Source organism: Nymphalis io, chromosome 1 (assembly GCF_905147045.1).
Source record: "Nymphalis io chromosome 1, ilAglIoxx1.1, whole genome shotgun sequence".
Lineage (NCBI taxonomy): Eukaryota > Metazoa > Arthropoda > Insecta > Lepidoptera > Nymphalidae > Nymphalis > Nymphalis io.
This window is the reverse complement of record NC_065888.1, coordinates 11,402,105-11,425,667: the sequence shown is the minus strand read 5'-3', so window position 1 is coordinate 11,425,667 and position 23,563 is coordinate 11,402,105. Positions and strand designations below refer to the sequence as shown.

Sequence of the window (23,563 nt, the reverse complement as noted above, 5' to 3'; positions counted from 1 at the left end):
CGGGGGACGTCATGAAATCGCTTGCGAATCGCCTGCCGTCCCGACAGTTGGCCCGCCTCTGAGTCATCAACACATCAGTTTAAACTAAAAAATGTGTAAACAGACAGACGTTATATATTACTCAATAATGTTATATAGTTTAAATATCATCAAAGTTTAAATATATATATATATATATTTAATGAATGTGTTAAAAGTATTTAAGTTTAAATATAAATATATATATTATATATATATATATTTATATTTAAACTTAAATACTTTTAACTTGTATTTGAACATAACTATTCTGCCGAGACATGTATCACAATCCTATCATGTTTAAAATAAGTACAACTGTGCTTGTTTGTGTGCAGTTGGTGATTACAGAAAGCTAGGCATCAGCTAGTAACTTGTTAAAAATGGAGCTTATTTTCTTCGGGCTTTGGACTTTGCGTGGAAGCCCGTCTGGGCAGATACTGCTCACTTATCACTCATAAATATATTACCTTACAAGGGACATAGCATCTTAGTTCGAATTCATAGCGATGTAAGGAATAGTCGATAGTTCTTACGAGGCCAATGTCTTTAGTTTTAGTTTATCAGATGGGCCAAATGCACGTCCGCCAACCTATTTAATAAAATTAAGAGTAGACATTTAAGCAAGAGTATTATCATTTTTTTCCGCTCTTACAACATTATTTGATAATTTTAATAATTTATATAAATTTTTGCACAAAACACTGTGACAAGACTAGAAAAACAGTTTACTTATTTCAAGAGTAAAATTGTACCAAAATGTGCAATCTTAGATATATCACAAAGTTTATAAACTACAAATATTTTTTGCAAAATATATATATATATATATATATATATATATATATATATATATATATATATATATATATTGTACAATAATTTAAAAATACAATCTTACAAATATCCTATCAATTTAAATTAGTGAAATTTTTAGTTTTAACTGATTTTTCTAACAATATAAAATGAAATATATTTTTAACCCTAAATATACAAATTCAAGAATTAGTAAAAAATAGTGGGATAGCTATACAGTTATCCATTTTAAAAATAATAATTATCAAAATAGACAATATAATTATTTGGCAGGCCAGAGGTCTGTAGACCATGTTTGATTCACTTGTCACAAATGTTTGTTTGTTATTCAATGTATCTGTTTATACATAGTGACATGCAGTTTAGAATAAGAAGCATATTTGTAAATAACTTAAAATTACATTTTTCATGGATAAAATTCATATTATTAATATCTGTTGCCTTTACACTTAATTCTAATGTTAGAATTACATTAAAAGAGCAAAATTGACACTTATTATGTGAACCTTAGTTTATCTTATGAAACATAACATAATTAGTGTAACATGAACATATAATAGTAATCATCTTAAATGTATTTTGTATAATTATATAAACATATCATTTTATATAATCCCTGTTCACTTACATATATAGCTTATTTTATAATCAAGATTATTTTATGAGCAAGGTTCAGCATTGTTTATTCTATCAGCGAGATATTTCCTAAGTGACACTGTATCATGAGATGTATAAAACTTACTAAGTAATGTGTATTTCAAACTTACTACTTTGATACCCAATATTTTTAATTGCTTTATCTTCATGTTCTGAGGACCTATTAACTGGTCACAATCAAAACAATAATGGTCAGGCAAATGTATTAGAATGGCTACACTACCATTTCTTATAGTTGGAGATTTCCAGTTAAAAGTGTTATTGTCTTTTCCAGCTGGGTGCAACATCACATCAATTAAGTATGTTTCATCAGAACAATAGTTTGGCAATACAATAGCTGTTGATAATTCCATAGATCCACTAATCACAGACAAAATATTTTCCTTAATTTTATGTACAATATTTTTTATTCTACAGTCTTGTAACACTGGTTTAAACCATTGATCTTTGGGTAACAATGGACCAGAATATTCTTTACACTCTAATGATAAGGCGGTATCAATTAAATGAAGCTTCTTTAAGACATCATTATTATTTACTTTGGCTACATATTCTGGACTAAATATTTTGTATACCAACTTTAATGGGTATTGACCACAATATATGTATGAAAGAATAATTGAGCTTAGATCATCAGTATTAATTTTGTAACAATTATCCAGAAGTACATCTTCCACTGACATCCAAAACTCAGGACTAGGACTTGAGTATAAATATCCAAATGGATATATAAAAGACTTTAAAAAACTGGATGGCACCTGTTTTATATTCTTTAAAAAATATTGACTGCAGACATTGAGAATATGTTTATTGCACAATTGAAACTGCATGCAGTAATTCAAAATACTAATTATCAAAACCTGTGATTTGATCTTTGATCCTTTATGTTTCAAGAACTTTTCAACGGCTGCCTCAACTTGATGATCTGTGTATTTAAGCCGAGTGAACTTTGTAATAATATCTAATAATTCATCATCATCTAAAGCATGAATATTAGTATATAACCAATGTCCCAAAACAGGGAATGACTGCAGTGAAAAGTACTTCTCTTTAATGAAAATATTAATAATTTCTTGCATAGCCGGAACCTTAATTTTACACCACAATTCAGATAATTTATTTTCTAGTAATGCTACAATAGTCTTTTTGCTGGCTTTTAATCCTGGCAAAACTGCAAATATATGGACAATATTAGTTTCATTAATCTCTTTTTCTTTATCAACAAATCCAACCCACAATTTATCAATAGTTTCTGAATATTTTTGTTGATTATTATTTTTAATAAGGAACAATGCAAAGTCGCACAATTGTTCTAAAGTTAACTTATTGTCAATTACTCGTAAAAATAACTCTTCGCAAAACTTGTGTTTATGAGGTTCCATGACAATGGATGTTGTCCTGAGTACATTAAGTATTGTCTGGGTATCTTCAGTTTTCATAACAACTTTTAACAATTTTTCTAATATAGCACCTTTAGCAAAATTAATATGAATATTTTCAGTATTTGGCACATACAAATTTCCATCTTTTTCTAAGTCATATATCCTTTCAATAGCTCCCAGTGCAATATTTGGAGTAATTTTAGTACATTTTGTTATTAAAGAAAAAACTTCACGTAAATCCATACATTGCTTAAACTCTTCTTGTATGAGATGATAACCGAGAGAATCATTTGAAACCCGTGGAGTTTCTGACGATGGAGGTACGTTTAAATCAGTTAGATCTTTCAACTTTCTTACAACCACTGGTAATTCATGTACATTGAATCCATTCTCAATTAAAATCGTGCTGTTGCTAAATTCGGGATCATAAAATTTCTCGTCACTAAACGTACGAGTAAAATAAGTGTATATCGATGAAAGCGAATTGCAATTGTTCGCACATGATAAAACATTGTTTCTTGCTTTTGAATACGATCGCCACAAAATAAATGACATTTCTTATAGAAATGTAAGCAAGCAAATAATAATTCTAAGAAGAGAAACAAAAATGTAATGTAACTACGACATTATTTATTGATGCATTTTGTCAATAAAACGTCATCGGTCATAACAAAAATATTTTACTGTCAAAACATTCTGTCAAGATGCAGTTTTTTATCCCAAAGTATTGTACGGTGTACCTACACAAACCTGTCAGTCTTTAGAGTTCTTTTTCTAAACGTTATAAAATAACAATGCAAGCTGCATTGTTATTTATAAAAAATATGTTTATATTTTGTCGACATCTTTAATGTTTTCATTATAATGAAACAGACAATATTCATTGGCCATATTAATCAATGGTGATATTGAATTGCGATTCAAAAGGGAAATGCTGTTACGAAATCGCAGTTTTCGTCAACAATATGCACTTTTACATGTGTAATATCATTAACACAAATCAATCTTATACAAAATACAAAAACATACATTTCAATTTTACCAAACAACTTTATTTATGCTACTACAAAGATGGCACAGATAACTTCGCCAGTGATTTCTAATGTCTATTTGTCATAAACATGCCATTTCTGAATTTGTCAATTGTCAGTCGTCTCGTGATCTCTTGTGATGATAGTTGTGAGTTATAATAAGTACTTCGTAGTAACTTCTTTTATTTAAACTAGGTATGTAAATTTTTCAACTTATAATAAATTAAATATAATGGAATATTTTCTTAACTTATATAATTGCTTCAAATGTCTATTCTCAATATATATACTTTTAAATATACATTTTTTTAAACTAATTTTGTTAAAGGTAAAATAATTTTATTTTACTCAGTGTCTTTAAATAAGTACCAAAATTGATTTTATTTACATCGTATTTAAATTCAATATTTAATCTATTGACTTTTTAAAATATGTAATTTTAATTGAAGTTGTAAACACAAAAAACATTATGTTCTACTGAATAAATTACTTAGCTTTATATTACATTACAGAAATAAGACAAAAATATGCCAGAACAAACAAAAATTGTAAGTTAACAAACATAATTAAAATGAATTAACATTTCTTAATAATTCCTAATTATTTTAAATATAATTTATGATTCTAAGATACAATTATGAATCTATTGTTTTATTTTATACTCATCATAAGGAATTACATATTAAAAAAAAATAGTAATTTGAAAATTCCACATATATAATTAATTTTATCTAACACACACATGATAAAAAAATATAGCATATTACAATATAATGATATGTATAATAGAATGATAAAGGGATGATATACTTACTCCATAGTAAGTATTTGTTAATTGTATTTAATTAGCATACCCACTTTTGAATTGCAAAATAAAACATACTAAGATTCTCGACAGTTCTTCTCCATAAAGTCCTTTATGAACCCATGGTACTTTTAAATTTAATGTAACACTATAAAATAACTATTCAAAATTGTTTATAAGAGTGAATTTGAATAAAGAATTTGGGTTTTTTGTTTTTAATGCCGCCTAAAAAAAGCATACAAATGTATAAAATTTTAAAAAGAAAATAAATTGAAATATTATTTTTTAAGGGATATGTTTTCATTTTAGTTTAGATCTCGTAATTATATAAAAAAAATCTAACTTATTATAACTATATAACATTAATCATCAAAACATCAATTCTCATAAAAGTATCATAAACAACCATTGTTACAGATATACCAAACAATGTCATAAATAATACTAACAATTGCTAATCAAGGTACTTGACCAATTGAAATGCTCTCTTTTATTGGTAGCAATTATGTACAGAGGACATTAATATACAAGGCCTAACAAATAGCTTATTCTATGGTACAAATCACAGTATAATGTAACATGTAACACAGATAAGAGGCTCCAAGATTATTATTTATTTATCTTTGATAAGAAATTGTTCTTTTTATCAATTTTTTTATTATATGTACTTGTTTTTACATTTATAATAAGTGTTTACATAAAAGCCAATTGAGGCAGTATTAGGTTACAGTTGTTATGTAAGTGCTAAATTGCATATTGAATTTCATATAACCGCACAACTGTCTAGAACTCTCCCATATTGCATATTCAGCTTGTTCCAAGCTGACTCTCATTTGAAATGTTATAAACATTTTTATACAAGTGTTATCAATATAAAGTTTACGTTATCATAAGAAATTCGATAATTAAATAGGGGCATCATAATATATACAAGAATAGTGTGTTGTTATCATTAGTGTTGAATACTATTCTAGATGGGTAAACAATTAAAATGGGGGATAGCAGGAGTGGGTATGATCACTCACGACTTCCTGACAGCAATGGCATCCTTGCCGGCTGAACAACACAAGGTCGTTGCCATCGCCGGCAAAGACCTAGATCGTGTTCACAGATTGGCCACGCTCCACAATATCGACACGGCCTATGAAGGTTACGAAGCCATTGCAGGCGACGCCGACGTTGGTATGTTAAGTGCTTTATCATCTCTTGCATACAATATGTACATTTTGTATAATATTTCCTATTCCGGACACACCAAATTAACATCCTACTTTTCCTGCTCCTTATCAGTCATTCCTCGCGGGGCTAACATCAGCGGCGCAAAGGCAATTCTAATTTTCCTTAACATCACATACATTTAGTGGACTTTTATTGCTATGCTGGTCCGATTTCGTTTATTTTTAATACTAACACGAATTATGGTAGCATCATTTATTTACCTTACAATTATTATCATTTATCTTTCGTTCTTTCTTAATTATTTTGGTTTAATTTTCTGGCATGTCAAATTTTATTTTCAGACATAGTTTTCGTCAGCGTTCTTAATTTACAGCATTTCGATGTAGCAAAAATAATGTTAGAGAACGGTAAACATGTATTGTGTGAAAAACCTATGGGTATGTCATACAAACAGACAAAATGTCTGGTGGACTTGGCGCGCGAAAAAAAACTTTTTCTACTCGAAGGGATGTGGTCGAGGTTCTTTCCTGCTTACGATGCTTTAGACAAGCACATTGCAAGTGGTGGTCTTGGAGACATATATCATATAAACATACAGTTTGGGGTTGAAATTAACGACATTGAGAGGAACTTGTAAGACTTTTTTATTTTCCTACTCTACTTCTATCTATCTGGTTTATTTGCTTTGTTTAACATATTTTACTTTATGACATATCGTTCATTTTAATATTAATGGCAAATCATTTCTTCATAAGTTCATAATGTTAATAGAACCATAAATAATTTCAGAATGAAAGATTTAGGCGGCGGCGTGGTGCTGGACTTGGGTATTTACATGTTACAACTTTTGCAATTCGTGTACAAGGAGCCCCCAGCGGACATCATGTGCACGGGACACTTGAGTAAGACCGGCGTCGACGAGTCTATATCGTGTGCCTTAAAGTACAAAGACGGAAAGACTGCGACTATAGCGGCTCATACACGAGCGACGATGGCCAACAGAGCTGAGCTTACGGGAACCAAGGGAACAATTTTGGTAAGTTATACTTAATTTACGCGCTTAGTTAAAATTCATCAATTCTTAATAAAAAAAGAGATATGTTAGTGTGTGCAAACACAGCTTCAATCTCTGTTCGATCACATTGTTAATCCAATGGGAAGGCTATCAGACACGACCGGATAGATTCAAGCCGATTTATATGTATATATGTGAATTTTAAGTGATAGAGTAAGTTAAATATTTATTAAAATTTAGTGATTGATAAACATCAACTAAAAATTTACGTAGTTTGGCAGTTATTAATAAACATTAATATAATCGCAAAATTAAAATACTATTAAAATGGAATATACCGAAATACGAATATATGTTATATAAAATAATTTAGTAAAAATATTCTCGATATAATACACTTACATTCGCTTCTAATAAATATAATTAACAAGTCTAAGATGTATCTTTGTTCTATAGTTAAGAGTTTTTAATCAATATTAGCAATGCCTGTGCTTATTACAAATTTTCATATTTTTTAAATTGTTCCAATTCCAAAAAAAATATATATGTCAATATCTAAGTTGGCATCACACATGTATACCGTTGAGCTATTAGGTCGACTCTGACACTGAACTGTACAAAAGTTTGCAAACATCACGAGCAACACATTCATATTCATTGTAATTACTTTTGTTATCGGACCATTAAGAATTCTATGTTACTCTTGTTCTAAATATAAAAAGTAATAGTTCGTAACTTATTTGTAAATTATTTAATATATTTCACATATGTTTCAGTCTTTTCAGTATTTACTTTTCATAAATAGTATCTATCAGCAAATAACAATTAGAATAATTTGTTTTAAAAGTAAATATTATCGAATAGAGTTGTGACGGATTTGTAATGCGGCAACATTGAAAAGCAGTGAATTGAATTATTATTTTATTCCAATCTAAAAAGGAGTAAAATTTGGATTTACGTATTCCATGCGATTTGCTAATAGCTCTTTTATATTGTGCACTACAAACAGTACTTGGTTAACATACCTTTATTTATAATACAATTAATCATAGTATTCGCGATCTTAAAATGTTTATATGTCTTTACGCCTCCCGCCTCGTGGTTGAAATAGACTATATGAATTTAAATAATAAGTTAGGTTTAAGTAAAATATAAGTCTTCTCATTACTGTGGCTGCTGAAACTTTTGATCTTATTAGCATCACTAACACCATTCAATCTCAAAGACTAACAACTGCACAAAAGATATTATAGTACATAAGTAAGTATTTATGTGCGTATTTACAAACACATATGTAGTCTTTATTACCATTGACAAACACATATGTCCGTTGGAATAGCAATTTAATTACAAACTCCTTACTCAGAGCGGCTACTGTAAACTCGAAAAAAAATACAATGAGTTTTAATAATCTGACCCAGGACTCGGACTGTGTAGTAGATAAAAAATATTATACCTAGTAGAAATTCGATGTAAATATTTGTTTTATTTCTAGTTGGACTACTTCTGGTGCCCGACTATTCTTCACATATCAGCGGCCAACATTACGGAATGGACTTTACCGAAAGGCAAATATAAATTCCACTTTCATAACAGTGCGGGTCTGAGCTATGAAATACAGGAATGCTGGGATTGTATCAGCCAAGGTACATATATCTACAAACTATCATACTTATACTCATACATATATATTAACATAGTATTAAAAGGGCCCAAGCTTAAAAAAATCTTTTCTGGAGCTCCAATGCGGAGATCCGATTTTTTAATTAAAATACATCTAATTTCATATTAAAATGCTCTTTCCAGGTTTGCTAGAAAGTCCGAAAATGAATTTAGACGAGAGTATCCTTCTATCAAAGCTGAGTGACACAATGAGGGCGCAATTGGGAGTACTCGATAATGCACTTTAGTATATTGAAATAAAGTTCAAATTAAATAAATGCCAGTATAGTATAAATTTAGGATAGACTCGGTGGATACGATGTGATTGAGAGAACAGATATAGAAATTTAAATTCCATAAATCATGTTTACCGTACAAGTACAGTATTTACCTCAACAAACTGTGATTCAAGTGTGTTGTGACACGTATTATAATGTTATATATTATAAAAATATACGCTAATTTATTGTACTCGAATGTTTTATTTACAAACGATTGAATACTATTTTTATCGATTGCAGTGTTCTGCGTGCGTTCGAACTACTTACAATTTATTAACATGATTGGATGCTAATTGTTAGATACGACGTTGTCGACCTTTTATATTAAAATATTATAATTTACTTGTACGTATAGAGAATTTATCACCAAAGCAAAAGACAGACAGATGTGGAGCAAAATGGAGGAGGCCTTTACCCGTAGAGGGGTCCATAATGATTTATGATTTATAACAATTAATTTTGATTTTTTTAATTTTGATTCTTTTTAATTTATTTATCATTTAAAATTTATATACATCGAAATTGTTTATTATGATTGAAATTTTAATTTAATGACATTATGCATATACTTGTTCAATGTATTATTCATTATGGAAATAAAGAGGCTATAATAATAATAGAGAATTTATATAACATTACTTGCACATGATATACGATAAACTCAGCGAATGGACGGATTTATTTTCTGAACCGGTGATATATTTTTTGATAATCAATAAATAAGTGTAATGTTTGTATATTCAATAAAGATTTTGACTTATAAACAGGTGTGACAGCCGATTTATTTTTTTCAAAAATTAAACGTAAACTCAACGTACTATGTAAAATTATTTTTAATTCCATCCATCCAAATTGGTAGTCTATGCGTACAATTTAGGATTATAATCGTAATCGTGATTATGAGAACAATTCTGCATTTACGTGTATGACGCTCGTCTAAAATTATAACATTTTTAATACATGTAATGATTCAGGCAGCCAATTGATGACGACTGCCCGATACATACTTGTAAATGTTGCCACGTGATATTTATATTTTAATAATTATATAAGCATGTACTTATATAAAATGCTAGCTTCCCGTCCCGGCTTCGCACGGTTAGATAAGAAAAGAATAAATATTTTGGATAGGATTTGCGTAAAATCCGTTCTTAGTAAGCGTCTACGTCGGAGGAGTAATTGTGACAAATTTTAAGTCAATCGAGCAGCTTAGGAGATCTCATGATGAGGGGTATTTAGCATTTATAAATATATAAATTTGCTTTATTTTATTTAGAGCTTACCTTGACCTCGTTGAGTGGATTTTGGGTTATGTAAGTAAGAGATATTATTTAATTAATATGATTATTTTCATTCTTAAAAACCTTATTAGGATACTCTTTCATTACACGAACTGTTAAACAAGACAAATATTTATATAACTCCAATCATTCTAGACATACAAAAATCTGGGAACAGTAGGATCAAAACCTGCTTCGCGTAACGCTTACCAGTAACATATGAATCTATTTCAGTTTGAAAAATCGCTTAACTGTTTTTAAATAGAAACGTTGAGATTGTTTTTAAATAACACACTTTGTTTTTTTTTTGTTACTATTTAATCAGTAATTATTCCAATAGGTATGAAATCATAATAATAGAATATGGCAATACAATTATTTAGTTACAATACGTTTTCAATACTAAGGGTTTTTAGTTGTTTTTTATTAATAAATAATATAGTTATATTATTAGTATAAATAAATATGTATATTATTTCTGATAAGTTTGGAACACGTGTTGGATGATGCTCGCTCCCTGTCGCAGCTGTTCTTCGGAGATGACGAGAGGCGGCGCGAGACGGATCGTTTGACCGTGGGTTGTCTTCGCCAACAGACCCGCTTCTTTTAGTCGGAGACAAATATCGTATGCAGGAATACCTTCATGAAATAAAAAATAAAGTTAATATACTTCGCGATAGTTTCCATGTCTTTGCGTTAACTTAGATTTTCAAATATTTTAATAAAATTTCTATATCTTTTTTATAACTATACCTCACAATATTTAATATTAAATAAATTTAAGGGTAACCATATTTTTTTCAATTGTAGGACAAGATTTATGTTCCTGACATCGACCGCTACTAATAAGCAGTTCCCTATCGGGATCTCTTATATATTGTAATCATTAAAGAACCATCACAAATTATTCTTCTATTATAATAAGATAATTATAAAATACACGTACTCTCGTGGACATCGATTGCAAACATAAGTCCTCTGCCACGGATGTTCACCACCTTGGACTTGGGGATCTTCTCCAGCTCCTCTCGAAACACTTTTTCAAGTCTCTCTGAATTTTCACACAATTTCTCTTCTAACAATACCTGTTATAAAAAACATATAAAACAATATTTGAAATACTAATATTTCAAATATTGTTTTCCCATTTGTTCGTGTTTTATTAAGTGATATACATTGATTAGGCGTTTTCAACGAATTTTAATAAATGAGATGCAAGAATAGAATTTCCGATAGTTATACGATACATGCCGTCATCAGAAATCTAATACATTTAAGGCTATCCATATTATAAAGAAAACAACTTCGAGTGACAGTTTTTGTGCATTCACTGCAAAGTAATTTTAAGTAGCGCTAAATTAATTACAATACAATTTTTAAACATATTTTAGTAAGTATATAACGAAATAATTTCAATTTATCATACTTTATTCATGGTAATGTGCTAACTACTTGAAATTACTAATATTTTAGCTTTATGTACATAACATAATTTACTTAAAATAGTAGTAATCATTTGTGTCTTTGTGATTATAATTATTGTTATACGTGTCACTTACAACACTATCTACTAACTACAATTACATTTATGTCTAAATAAATGAAATTATATATAAAGCATATAAAATTCGTTCATTTAAATTGTTAAATTCTTAACGTTCTTGAAAAGCGAAAAAGGCGTAGAAGCAACAGAAATTCATAGATGCTGTCTTAAGTATATGCAATAAAAATATAATATAAGAATGGCAACTGATGTAGATGCGGCTCGGCTGGCTAGTTACATCCACATGATGTAGAAGGGTATAAAAGAATATAGAAGACCATTCTTATAGTTTTCATCCTAAACATGAACTAAAGTATAGTTTTTAATTATATAATCGACAATGTTGTATATGTTCATGAATAACATAAAATATTTTTATAGAACAAATTATCGATACGACAAATATAATATCTATATCACGGTAAATTACTTACTCCGGTTCTTCGCAAATTTAATAAGAATTTTAAATTTCATAAAAAAGATTACGCAATTAATTACCTTAATGGCCTCTGTGGCGACAGCGCACGCGAGGGGGTTGCCGCCGTACGTCGACCCGTGTGTTCCAGGCGTTATTACCTTTAAGAATAATCAATTCAGTAATTTCGATTTAACACATCCACATTATTAGAGAGTACTGTAAAAATATAACAAATTCAATCTGACGTAAAAAATACTGTTTAAATTATAATTGATTGAATTCGTAACTATATGAAAACTTACGTTCATAACGTTGTTATTGGCCAAGACAGCTGAAACTGGAAGTACTCCACCACTGAGCGCCTTTCCCAAAATAAGAATATCTGGCTTCACTCCTTCGTGTTCAACAGCCAACAGCTTGCCAGTTCGCCCTGCACAATCAACAAGTCAAAACAAAGTGCTTTCACAAAGAACTTCTGAACTTTATAACTCCTTTAGGCCATGAGTCCATAGGAGATATTACTTTTTTGTTAAAAAATAAATTCGCCTGTACTGAAAGTGTTTTACCACGTATTTTAACACCGAACTACTACTAACTGTTTAAGTTGTAATATGTATATTTTTTTTATAATCCCGGGATGGCAAATGACTCTACTCCACCTGATGGTAAGTGGTAATAGTATATACTTGTTTGTACATGTTTTCTTTCGTTTTCTGTTAATTGATTGATTTAACAAATTATTAGTTAAGATTATCGTTTATAATTATTATTTCTAGGAATAAATTGCTTTGTTAGTGGACTCACACATCCCAGCCTATCGTTATGAAATTCGGCTCACGTTTTGTTTGAGACACGAAAAAGTCATGCTTGTTATGTTATGCTTGACATTTTTTGTATCTTTTTAGATAAACAGTATGTAGAATAACAGCTCAAAGATATCAGGTGTGGAAAAAACGGACCTGACTAGGTCTAGGTAAAGGTTCACGGTAGCATGCGGAAGCGATCCCGTGGCGCTCCTCGTTAAGACGAAAAGGGTACCGTTGGTTTTTTAGTGGGTACTCCGATGTTCGGGGCGCACTCGGCGCCTAGCGAGCGAGCGACGAACCCCACATACCCCCCACTGTTCCCGTGTTCCCGTTAAAATGAAATGCCTAAGTACTAGGTATATCTAATTTTGGGCTGTTTTCGTCTCCACACCTAACATAAGTTTTACGCTTAAATGGATCTAAAATAGAAATATTAGTAACTAGTCACAAAGAAGCCTTGAAATTGAGTGACTTAAACCCTCCATGAAAAAAAATATGTGTTTGTCCAAAATATAATGTTGTTAATTTTAGCATTGCATAGCACTTTGTTGCATTCGATTAATAATAATAATAATAAAACTTTTTATTTCAGGACTAGCCCATATAGTGTTAGTAAAACATATTTTTTAACTTTACAAATTTTAAAATACAATACAATAATAAAAATAATTACATTTTTTTTAGATAATAATATTTATCAATAACAATTTTAAAATTTAATTTAAATAGTTTTTTAACATTATATTTAATATTTTATTATTATAATTTAATATAAAATTTTTAATCAAGCAGTTATTAAATTTTAAAAGTAATTATGCATAATATATAAATTTATTTCAGGAGTCGTATGTGTCAGGTGAAAATACCTTTTTGGGAAAATACGTCGGTGTTTATTGAAGAAGTATGATCAGTGTGAAGAAATATAATCAGTTTCTTACCTAATCCAGTTTGCACCTCGTCCGCGATCCAAAGCACGTTGTACTTTGTGCAGAGTTCTCGAACTTTCCTTAAATAACCGTCGTCTGGAATAATGACACCAGCTTCTCCTTGAATAGGTTCTACCATAAATGCAGCGACTGTAGGATCTTGAAGCATTTTCTGGAATATTTGAAAAACCCTTTTTTTAACAATAATACATACATATAATAGTACATGAAAATTATTGGTTAAAGAAAATTAAAATTATGTATAATTTATTTTTTCTTTCAAAATTTGATAGCCTTTAACTTTAGTAGAAGTAGTCACAACCTGTAAATTTCCCACTACTGGGCAAAGGTGCATGCTCCTCTCTGTATAAAGAGAAGTAAGCATAAGAGCTTATTCCGCCAAGATGTGGATCGGCAGATCACTAAATTAATTTATTTTTATAATTTATATTATATATATAATAAATTTTAAAAGCATAACGCAGGTAGAGTTAGGTATAATTTAATATATTTACAAATAATCGCGCATTCACAACAAAAGTTCGCTAAAATATTCAATTATATAACATGATTATAGGATTAATCTTGCGAAACATTCAAGTTTAAAGTACATCATCACATGCGTTTATATCATCAAGTGAATCACCTCTAGCGCTGGAATGTTGTTGTACGGGACGAGTTCGAAGCAGGGCATGTAAGGACCGAAACCTTGGAAACAAGTGGGGTCCGACGACGACGACACGGCGGACAGCGTACGTCCCCAAAAATTACCTTCTGCAAATATTATCTGAAAGATATATTTTTTTAATTACCAAAGAAAAACAATCTGATTACATTTTTTTCAGGTTTATTCAAACGCTACGTAAAACCCCCACTATTCATGAAATCCTTATGAACTCATCAATCAGTAGCGATTACAATCGTATGTGTTACTAAATGTATAATATACAGCATTTGTTATCATACTTATATAACATCAATGTTTAACCATTATGCAACGTTATCAAAAGTGCATTGTCTTCATGATGTTATCTCTATAACCTTAAGTAAATGATGGTAGATTTTAACAAGCAAAAAAATTACTTACCTACTTACAATGTGACTTCAGATTGTTTTATTGATTGTGAAAATGTATATGAAAAATGTATATTTTTATTATATATACTAAATCTTTTAATTCTTAATTCATTTTTTACCTTGGCCTGGTCCTTTGGTATCTTTTTGACATCGTAACCCCATTTCCGAGCCATCTTGCATGCACTCTCCCCTCCCTCGACACCGGTATTCATTGGCAACAATCTATCATAGCCCAGCAATTCTGTCATGAATTTCTCATATTTACCAAGCTGGTCCGAATAAAATGCTCTGAAAATAACAAATTATAAAATATATATAAATATATATTATTGTTTTGCTGTTTGTTAACTGTTTGAATCTTCATAATTATTATTTATAATTTACAAAATTGCTTGTTTACTGTCATACATGAATTAGTTTTAAGTGGAAACTTGACTTGTATGTGAACGAGTTAATTGTCGTATAATGTATGTGGTGTGTACTGTATATTTCCCAATTATAATAAAAATAAAATAAAATTATAATTGTGATCATCATTCTCCTCCCTTTCTCTTATCTTATCTCATCTATTTAGGGTCGTCGCTGTGTATTGTGTATGTAAATATCAATTGAATTTATAATTTTATAAAATTGTAAAATAACAAGCAGTGCAATTGTTTACTTTTGCTCTGCACTGTTGGCTGATAGATAATTATAAGATTAAATCCGCTGGAATAAAGTAATAAATATTAGAAACGCAAACCTAGATACGAGTGTCAATTTATCAGCCTGTTCCTTTAGTGCTTTTACTATTCTAGGATGACAGTGACCCTGATTTACCGCTGAGTAGGCGCTCAGAAAGTCATAATATTTCTTGCCTTCAACATCCCATACGAAAACACCTGCGAAAAAGGATTTTTAATCAAGTATTTATTTTATTTTTCACTTGCTACTTTTATCAATTTAAAAAAGTTATATAATAAAACGTGTATAATAAAATAAATAAAATCGAATATATTTTGTAATTATTGGCATTAACTTTAGTTTAGAACTTTCCATTTGTATAAGATAATTATAATTGTATTTGTTTACTACTTGAGAGAAAGATAAGAAACAGTAAAATTTCTGGTATAGTCCGCTTTCTTGAAGATAAAACAATAAGTTCAACCAAATAACTCTTACTCGATGTAATGTTCTTATACATTTACGAGCTAATTAGTGACGTATCTATACCAAGGCCCGTAGCAAATTTATTGCATGGGGCCCTCCCAGTAAAAATCATCATGTTGTAATTTGATTTTAATAAATCGCTTAAATATAAAGTAGTTACACGACATTACTATTAACATTGTGTGCATTTTAGTAAAATACCTAATAAATTTTATTTTTAAAAGCATATTTATATATTACATAATTTTAATAAAATAACAATTTTATATTAATAAGATCTATATTAATAAAGTTTTTTTCTTAATTAAAAGTATCAATAAGATTTTCAAAGTTTAAAGATCGAGCAATAGATGTTTTTATAGACAGAATAGCCAAGTTATGTTTGTATAAGCTTGTCTTGTCACATAGTTTATTAAAAAGGTTTTTAATTTTTATTAATTTTAGTTTCGAAAATGATCTTTCAGCACTAACTGTAGTCAGAGGAATTGCTACAAACAATTCATGTCGATACCTTTCCAATTCTTCTAGACAAATATTCAAATGTTTTAAGACATGAAAGATCGGACTTTTGACTGAAATGAGGCTGCATGGATATTTTATAGAATTTTGCAATGGAAAAGTCGGCTCATCCGCACCGCCAAAGTACCGCGACAAAAAATGAAACAACTAATGGATGCGTTCTAAAATTGATTGACATCCTTTTCTTATGAATGCGTTGAAATCCTTAATATTTAAATTTTTAAATAGTCTTTAATTGTGTCTTACATTAATTGTTTTTTATTACTCATATAAAATTTGTATTTTTTACGAATTTTTGTTAAAAATGCTAAGACACCACCTTCGGACCAGGGGCCCCATCGGGTCGGAGACCATGTCTTTTTGTCAGTCCTGCCACCCAATAGTTACGCCACTGGTGCCAATGCAGCCCACATTATAGGTTATAGCTATCCACGTTTACGTTACGCCCTACTGGTGGTAGGGCTTTGTGCAAGCCTGTCTGGGTAGGTACCACCCACTCATCAGATATTCTACCGCAAAACAGCAATACTTGATATTGTTGTGTTCCGGTTTGAAGGGTGAGTGAGCCAGTGTAATTACAGGCACAAGGGACATAAAATCTTAGTTCCCAAGGTTGGTGGCGCATTGGCTATAAGCGATGGTTGACATTTCTTACAATGCCAATGTCTAAGGGCGTTTGGTGACCACTTACCATCAGGTGGCCCAAATGCTCGTCCACCTTCCTATTCTATAAAAAAAAAAAAAAAACATCAAGTACATACCTGGGCGATCGAACATTGTTCGACCCGAAATATTTTTTAAAAAAAAGGACAAAGCTTATTTTCTGATTTTGCTTTTTAAGTTTATAGGTCAAACACTTAAACTTTTTAAAACCTTTTCTAAATACGACATTTGAGCCAAATCGGTAGAGACCGAGACCGAGATACCTACACGAAATACAATTATATCAACATACAAAAATTCTCCAGCAACTGCGATCAAAATAACATTTTATTTTTTTATAATTAAATTGTATTTAAATTATAGATACAAAATATTAAATATATATTAAATATAAAATATTAAATATATATATTAAAATTATAAGGAACCAGCGATAGTCGAGTCACCTAGTGTGTCATTTGTCATTGTCATTAGTAGTTATTGCCTCGTTGGTCTAGTGTCTCGATAGCTCGACGCCGCAAACCCTGAGGTCCTGGGTTCAAATCCCAGGTCGATCCAAAAAAAGTTATTGGGTTTTTCTGTCAAAAATTCTCAATAAGCCCGAGGTCTGGAATTTGGAAGTGTGTGCACTTCCGTGCCTCGGAAAACCACGTAAAGCCGTTGGTCCCGCGTCTGAATTCTTTCCGGTCGTAGCGGATCGCCGTCCCATCGGATTATGAGAGTTAGAGAATAGAGTGTACCTGTGTTTGCGCACACACTTGTGTACTATAATATCTCCTGCGCAGTTGATATCTTGAGATTGGCCGCCGTGGCCGAAATAGGTCAGGAGGACCTTTATAGTCATTAGTAATTCTTTTCAAGCCCTAACGGTGAATAAGAAATATCATTGCGAGAAAACCTGCATGCCTGAGAGTTTTTGAAGATGTGTCAAGTTTGCGTTGGCTAAATTCCACCAACAAAACTGGGTAAACAAGGAGATTTTTAAGCAAATGCTTAGAATTTAACTTTGACAAAAAAGACTTACAAAAAAAGAAATGTGATTTTAAGTTTTATATAAACCAAGAAATCAAATATCATTATTTAAAAGTACCTAGTTATGTATATTATAATCAATATGTACCATAGTATGATATACGCCCAGCTAGCGCAACAAAACGCAAACGCACATAAATCATTTACATCGTACTAAGTACTGCTTAAAGAATTACCGCCGCAACGGCAGCAAATCTAAAGGATTATAATATTTATAATCATGTCATCGTTTTGTAATGTGCAGTATAACAAAATTTAGTTTATAAGCAAAATTTTAAAAATGTAACGCGTTTTTTATGTAATTTTAGTACGTACTCAATATGAACAACGTTTGTCAATCAATCTGATTAAAATATGACAATAATTTGGTACAATGGTATCATGTTGAAGATGATCCTTAATAAGGTCAGGAAATTTGATAAGGTTATTGTTAATATAGATTTTATATTAACATTGACAGTTTCTTATCAACGATTGAATTCTCTTCTCGTGATCAACAAAAATAAACGGTATTTATCGCATTTCATCATCTTTATACAATTTGTATGCCTACATAAAATAAATGTTTCATCATACTTTGGCTTAAGTATACATTGTTCTATGTAATATGATTTAAAGTTTACTCAATTTTTAATTTATATTTCTTTAATTTTATATAAGATGAAAAATATATTTATAATATATATATATTTTAACAATACTCTTAATATATTGTATTTCACCAACTTTATAAGATATTAAACACTTTACTGTTGAATACAATCACCTATCTACATTGTTTTTTTTTAAATATTTCGTTAACTCTAATTTGGGGAGCGATTTCTTTATTTTTATTAATTTTGTAATAGAGTTATTGTTAAAGTTTTTATTATTTTTAAATAAAGTAAAACTTAGATATATTTTTTTTAATAAGTAAATTATATTTATTCACTTATATAGTCCATATAGGAACCTACTGTAGAAATCATGACCGCGTGGAAAGTTAGCAAGAGTGCTAGAAGCATTTCCCCGTTGAATCGCTAATCCTATCCGCTGGGCGACAAATGAACCCTTCTTTCACCATGAACGCAATAAGACGAGGTATTTTTTATATACTTACATATGTCAAATTTATTATTATTTATGATTCCCTTAATTATTATAGTCTTATTGAAAATAACTTAAACGATATATTAAAAACTGCGCGACTAAATCATTTGATATACGATTAATTGTAATTTCAATAAACAAATCATTAATAGAATAGTTACAAGTTTATGTTAGTTATTTTAATTTTATTCAATACTATTAAAATTAATTTTTTAGGCCCCCCACATGAAAATAATTTTTATAACAATTATTTCAAATTTAGTTTTGTATATTTAAAAGACGAACATGAAATTAATTTTGTGATAAATTAATTTTCACTGATAATAGTATTCATTAAACATAAATTGTATTATATCAAAAAACCCTACCTTCTCCACGGCACAGTGCAACAGATAACGGCGCGTAATTTCGGCATCCATATTGATCTTCTAGTGCGAAAATTTCCTTTGACGATAGGGAGTTTTGCTGGGCCATTCTGTATAAAAACGCATAACTTAAATAATAAATCACTAGATACACCTAAGAATTTACAACTAAATGCCTCGCTACTTCTACAACATATTAGCAACGAAAATCCTTAAAAAACAGCTATTAACAGGTATTAAAATAAACTAATAGGAATATTTAATTAATTACAAAGTAAAAATTTCAAATTATTAAGTTATTATATTATCCTATAAACTTGTTATAAAATTAAATAAATTATTATATTAAAGTTTCAAATAATACGCACGTAATTATGATTAAAAAATAAAATTTCAAACAATGTAGATAAAACACCTTATAATGTATATTCGAAGAAGCGATTCCTATATCTTAAAGCAAATTTCACGAGATAAATTGTAAACAACAGTTGTTTAATACACAAAGTTACATCTATTAGTGCAGTTTATAACTTCATAAAGCATCTTATATAGTACCTTTTTGATAAGAAACGATACTAAAAAGATTTTCAAGAAACATACGAGTTTAAATTACTGTGATAAGCGAAGCAGTTTACTATATCGTTTGACCGGCAATGAGCAAATTGTTCAAGTTTAACCCAGTAAGAAGAATAAAGTTTCCATTATAAACAATTATAAGCTTACTTGTAATCTTAATGTTTAATAAAGATTAAATTTATATTTACACTTTTAAATTTATCACAATATGTCAAAGACTCGTTGCTAAATATAGTTACATCGCTTACCTACAGCCACGACGTGTATGATAATATTCCTCGATAAAAGATATTTACTAATATAAAAAAATAAACTTTAAATTTTAAATTATTTACACGTTAAATACTTTTATTTACTTTTCAAAATATATTTGGTAAATGAGAACGGTTAGAGGTTAAATGCTAATTTAAAATAACCTTGACTTTGTATAATTATAGTTCGGAATTTGAGAGCTAGTTACGTTATACTCGAGCAATTCAGATCTGACCGTATGACCGCTGTGAACTGTCAGCACTTATAAGTTAGAACGCTTTATCACATACCAACTAAATTGGACTAACCAAAATCAACACAACGGAAAACTACACCGATTTTAGTCGAAGAGACAACAATTGATTTTATTATTTAAATTAAATCGGCCAAACTACAATGAAAATTTGTAAGAGTTTACTTGTATTCCTAAGTATGTGATTGTGTGGCGTGAATAAATCCTATTTGTAATTTGATTATTATTTAAGCGATAATGAATATAAGTTTGCCAAGGCTAATCACATCATATTAACAGCAACGTAGCCGGAGAAATAACTAAAACCGTTTTCAATGTGAACGCTGCCAATATTTTAACAGATGTACAAAGAATGTGTATAAAAATAAATTTTAACAGATATATAAAGTGTGTATTATATATCTTCAAAATACCTAGAAAGCGGCAGAAAATATTTATCCCTTAAAGATATATCACATAAACCCATTTTTCAAACGGCCTTTTACACTCATCAATTTGTACCTACTAGTAATTATAGATAGTTAATAGGTACATTACAAGGTATATGAATAAGCGCATGAGAACTATGCGGGCGAGGTTGTGGGCATAAGGTAGTACGTATGTAATATTAAAGTTTGCTGTCTCTTATTATTTTGTTTATAATGTCAAAAAACTTAAGTAAACTTAACCAAAACGCATATTGCATGCGTTTTAGTTAAGTTTACTTTAGTTAAAAAGTTGTTATCACAAATTCAACTTTTTGCGCCAGGAACGTAGCAGTTTAATTCGACCTTGAACGTTTACTGTAAAAACACTGAACTAGAATTATTTAAGGACTCCAAGTATAAAAATTGTAAGATAAAAATGACAGCCAGCTCTAGCACTCTATGGGTAAAATTAATAAAGATATTATAGTGTTACGTCATTCAATCGCCTTGCCCCTCTCGGTAATCTTAACAAATCTGAGTTACGAAATATTTAGGGCTATTTTAGGTTGGAGTTCAGTAACTAAGGGAACTTTTTGCGTGAAATATTATGTAGTATTTATTATTATATTATCTATTACATATTTCTTAGCAAATATTTTTAAAAATGGCTTTCCAGCGTGGCTGTAGAAAACTGTCGTGAAACGTCAAAGAGTGCTATGCGAAATTAACCATAATAATTATAACATTTGAATAATACACGGGTCAAAATCGCATATCACTTATAAGTCGGTTCGGTCAACATTTCACGGGTGAGTAATGAAGTGAGTTCTTACGGAATAGCACTGCAAGTCATATTTAAATATATATGGCCATAGATAAAATTTCTTTTTTTATAGAATAGGTAGGCGAGCATATGGGCCACCTGATGGTAAGTGGTCACCACCGCTCATAGACATTGCCATTGAAAGAAATGTTAACCATCGCTTACATCGCCTATGCGCCACCAACCTTGGGAACTAAGATATTATGTCCCTCTTGCCTGTAATTACACTGGCTTACTCACCCCTTAAATCGGAATACAACAATACCAAGTACTGCTGTTTTGCGGAAGAAATCTGATGAGTGGATGGTACCTACCCAAACGAGCTTGCACACAGCTCTATCACCAGCAGTTGTTCTTATTACAAACAGTTAGTCCTATAAAATATATCTCACCTAAATAGGTACGAGCATTGACTTTATACGCAATAGGTAGGCTACGGCTCGATAGAAGGTTGCGGTTGAAATGCTGACGTAAAGGCCGCCATACATGTATGTAGGGCCCATTCAAAAATTATTTTTATCTATCGATATAATTATATCGTGATATACTTATGAAAGTCGTTAAGCATTATAAGAAAAAAATAATGTTATTATACTATGCAAAAAAATACAAAGACCAACTTCTCTACAAGTTTTATAACATTTTTCTTATTTCGACCAATAAATATCAAGATATTTGACAAAAATATATAATTAGACTACTTATATCAACAAAACTATTGAAATAGCAATTCCTCAAAAAATACAAAGGGCCGCTGACGCTCGCTCTAGAATGAATTTACATTCAAGGCCGATCCCGTAACATATTTTGATTAAAACGTCGACTGTTAGATTTTTATTCACAAAGCTTTCGCATGAACTTAATGACGTACTTATATTCAGCGCTGGGCATGCATGCTTTGTTTTAAAATATAAATTACAAAATAGTCTAGTCGTGTATTTGAAATATAAAATACAATATTTTAACCATTTACATTCAAAATACAAATTGCAAAATACATTCCGAACCTTTGATATTGATTTTAAATTTGGAATTCAGTAGATACAAGTACCTACAAGAGCACAATTCAACATTTTTTTCTATAGAAAATTGTCCAATTTTGTCATATTGAAGATTTGTAAAGTTTTAAGTATAGCCTTCCCGCATTGGTATCGCTAGTAACGGCGTTTTTTCAGCGATATCAAAAAATATATACATATAAAAAAATCATCCAGTCTGCTTATTTTTCACTATCGTTAATAAGATCACTAAATGATGTGATGTACCTAACTATTTATTCGTTAAAATGTATTTTGAAATTAAAATTAATTACAAAATATTTCATTTAAGTAGGTATTTGAAATACCAATTACAAACTGTATTCAACTTCAATTACTTTTGAAAAAAAAACTAAATTCTTTAGTTGTATTTCAAATAGTAGCTAAAGTAATTCGAATATGGGCAGTAGGTATTCAAATTAGTAGATAAATAATACTTATATATTTAATAATATAAATACCGTCTTTTAACTGTATATTATGGAAGTACTTAGCATCATAC

At 29.9% G+C, this 23,563-nt stretch overlaps 3 protein-coding genes across 7 annotated transcripts; 1 reads left to right on the top strand and 2 right to left on the bottom strand.

Moving 5' to 3' along the window:
• Window positions 1-866: 866 nt before the first annotated feature.
• LOC126772423 (FAST kinase domain-containing protein 3, mitochondrial-like) lies at window positions 867-3,514 on the bottom strand. The gene has a single exon (XM_050492797.1). The coding sequence runs from the start codon at window positions 3,426-3,428 to the stop codon at window positions 1,494-1,496; it is 1,935 nt and encodes a 644-aa protein (XP_050348754.1). The 5' UTR covers window positions 3,429-3,514; the 3' UTR covers window positions 867-1,493.
• Window positions 3,515-4,030: 516 nt separating this feature from the next.
• Window positions 4,031-9,036, top strand: LOC126772641 (trans-1,2-dihydrobenzene-1,2-diol dehydrogenase-like). Of its 2 annotated transcripts, XM_050493038.1 has the most exons (7): window positions 4,031-4,099; window positions 4,417-4,452; window positions 5,684-5,891; window positions 6,230-6,521; window positions 6,678-6,924; window positions 8,399-8,549; window positions 8,710-9,036. In XM_050493038.1, exons 2-7 carry the CDS (start codon window positions 4,432-4,434, stop codon window positions 8,811-8,813), a joined length of 1,023 nt encoding a protein of 340 aa, XP_050348995.1. In that variant the 5' UTR covers window positions 4,031-4,099; window positions 4,417-4,431; the 3' UTR covers window positions 8,814-9,036. The 2 variants fall into 2 exon arrangements, with proteins under 2 accessions (XP_050348995.1, XP_050349006.1); XM_050493049.1 differs by lacking the exon at window positions 4,417-4,452 and having other exon boundaries at window positions 4,032-4,099.
• Window positions 9,037-10,437: 1,401 nt separating this feature from the next.
• Window positions 10,438-20,644, bottom strand: LOC126772567 (ornithine aminotransferase, mitochondrial). 4 transcript variants are annotated; one of them, XM_050492981.1, is made up of 10 exons: window positions 20,538-20,644; window positions 19,717-19,823; window positions 15,639-15,777; window positions 15,016-15,184; window positions 14,466-14,606; window positions 13,832-13,991; window positions 12,390-12,517; window positions 12,168-12,245; window positions 11,073-11,211; window positions 10,438-10,765 (listed from the first exon to the last, which is right to left on the bottom strand). In XM_050492981.1, the coding sequence occupies exons 2-10, from the start codon at window positions 19,820-19,822 to the stop codon at window positions 10,599-10,601; spliced, it is 1,227 nt and encodes a 408-aa protein (XP_050348938.1). In that variant the 5' UTR covers window position 19,823; window positions 20,538-20,644; the 3' UTR covers window positions 10,438-10,598. The 4 variants fall into 4 exon arrangements, with proteins under 4 accessions (XP_050348938.1, XP_050348943.1, XP_050348927.1 ...); XM_050492986.1 differs by lacking the exon at window positions 20,538-20,644 and adding an exon at window positions 20,269-20,353; XM_050492970.1 differs by lacking the exon at window positions 20,538-20,644 and adding an exon at window positions 20,129-20,223.
• Window positions 20,645-23,563: the final 2,919 nt, after the last annotated feature.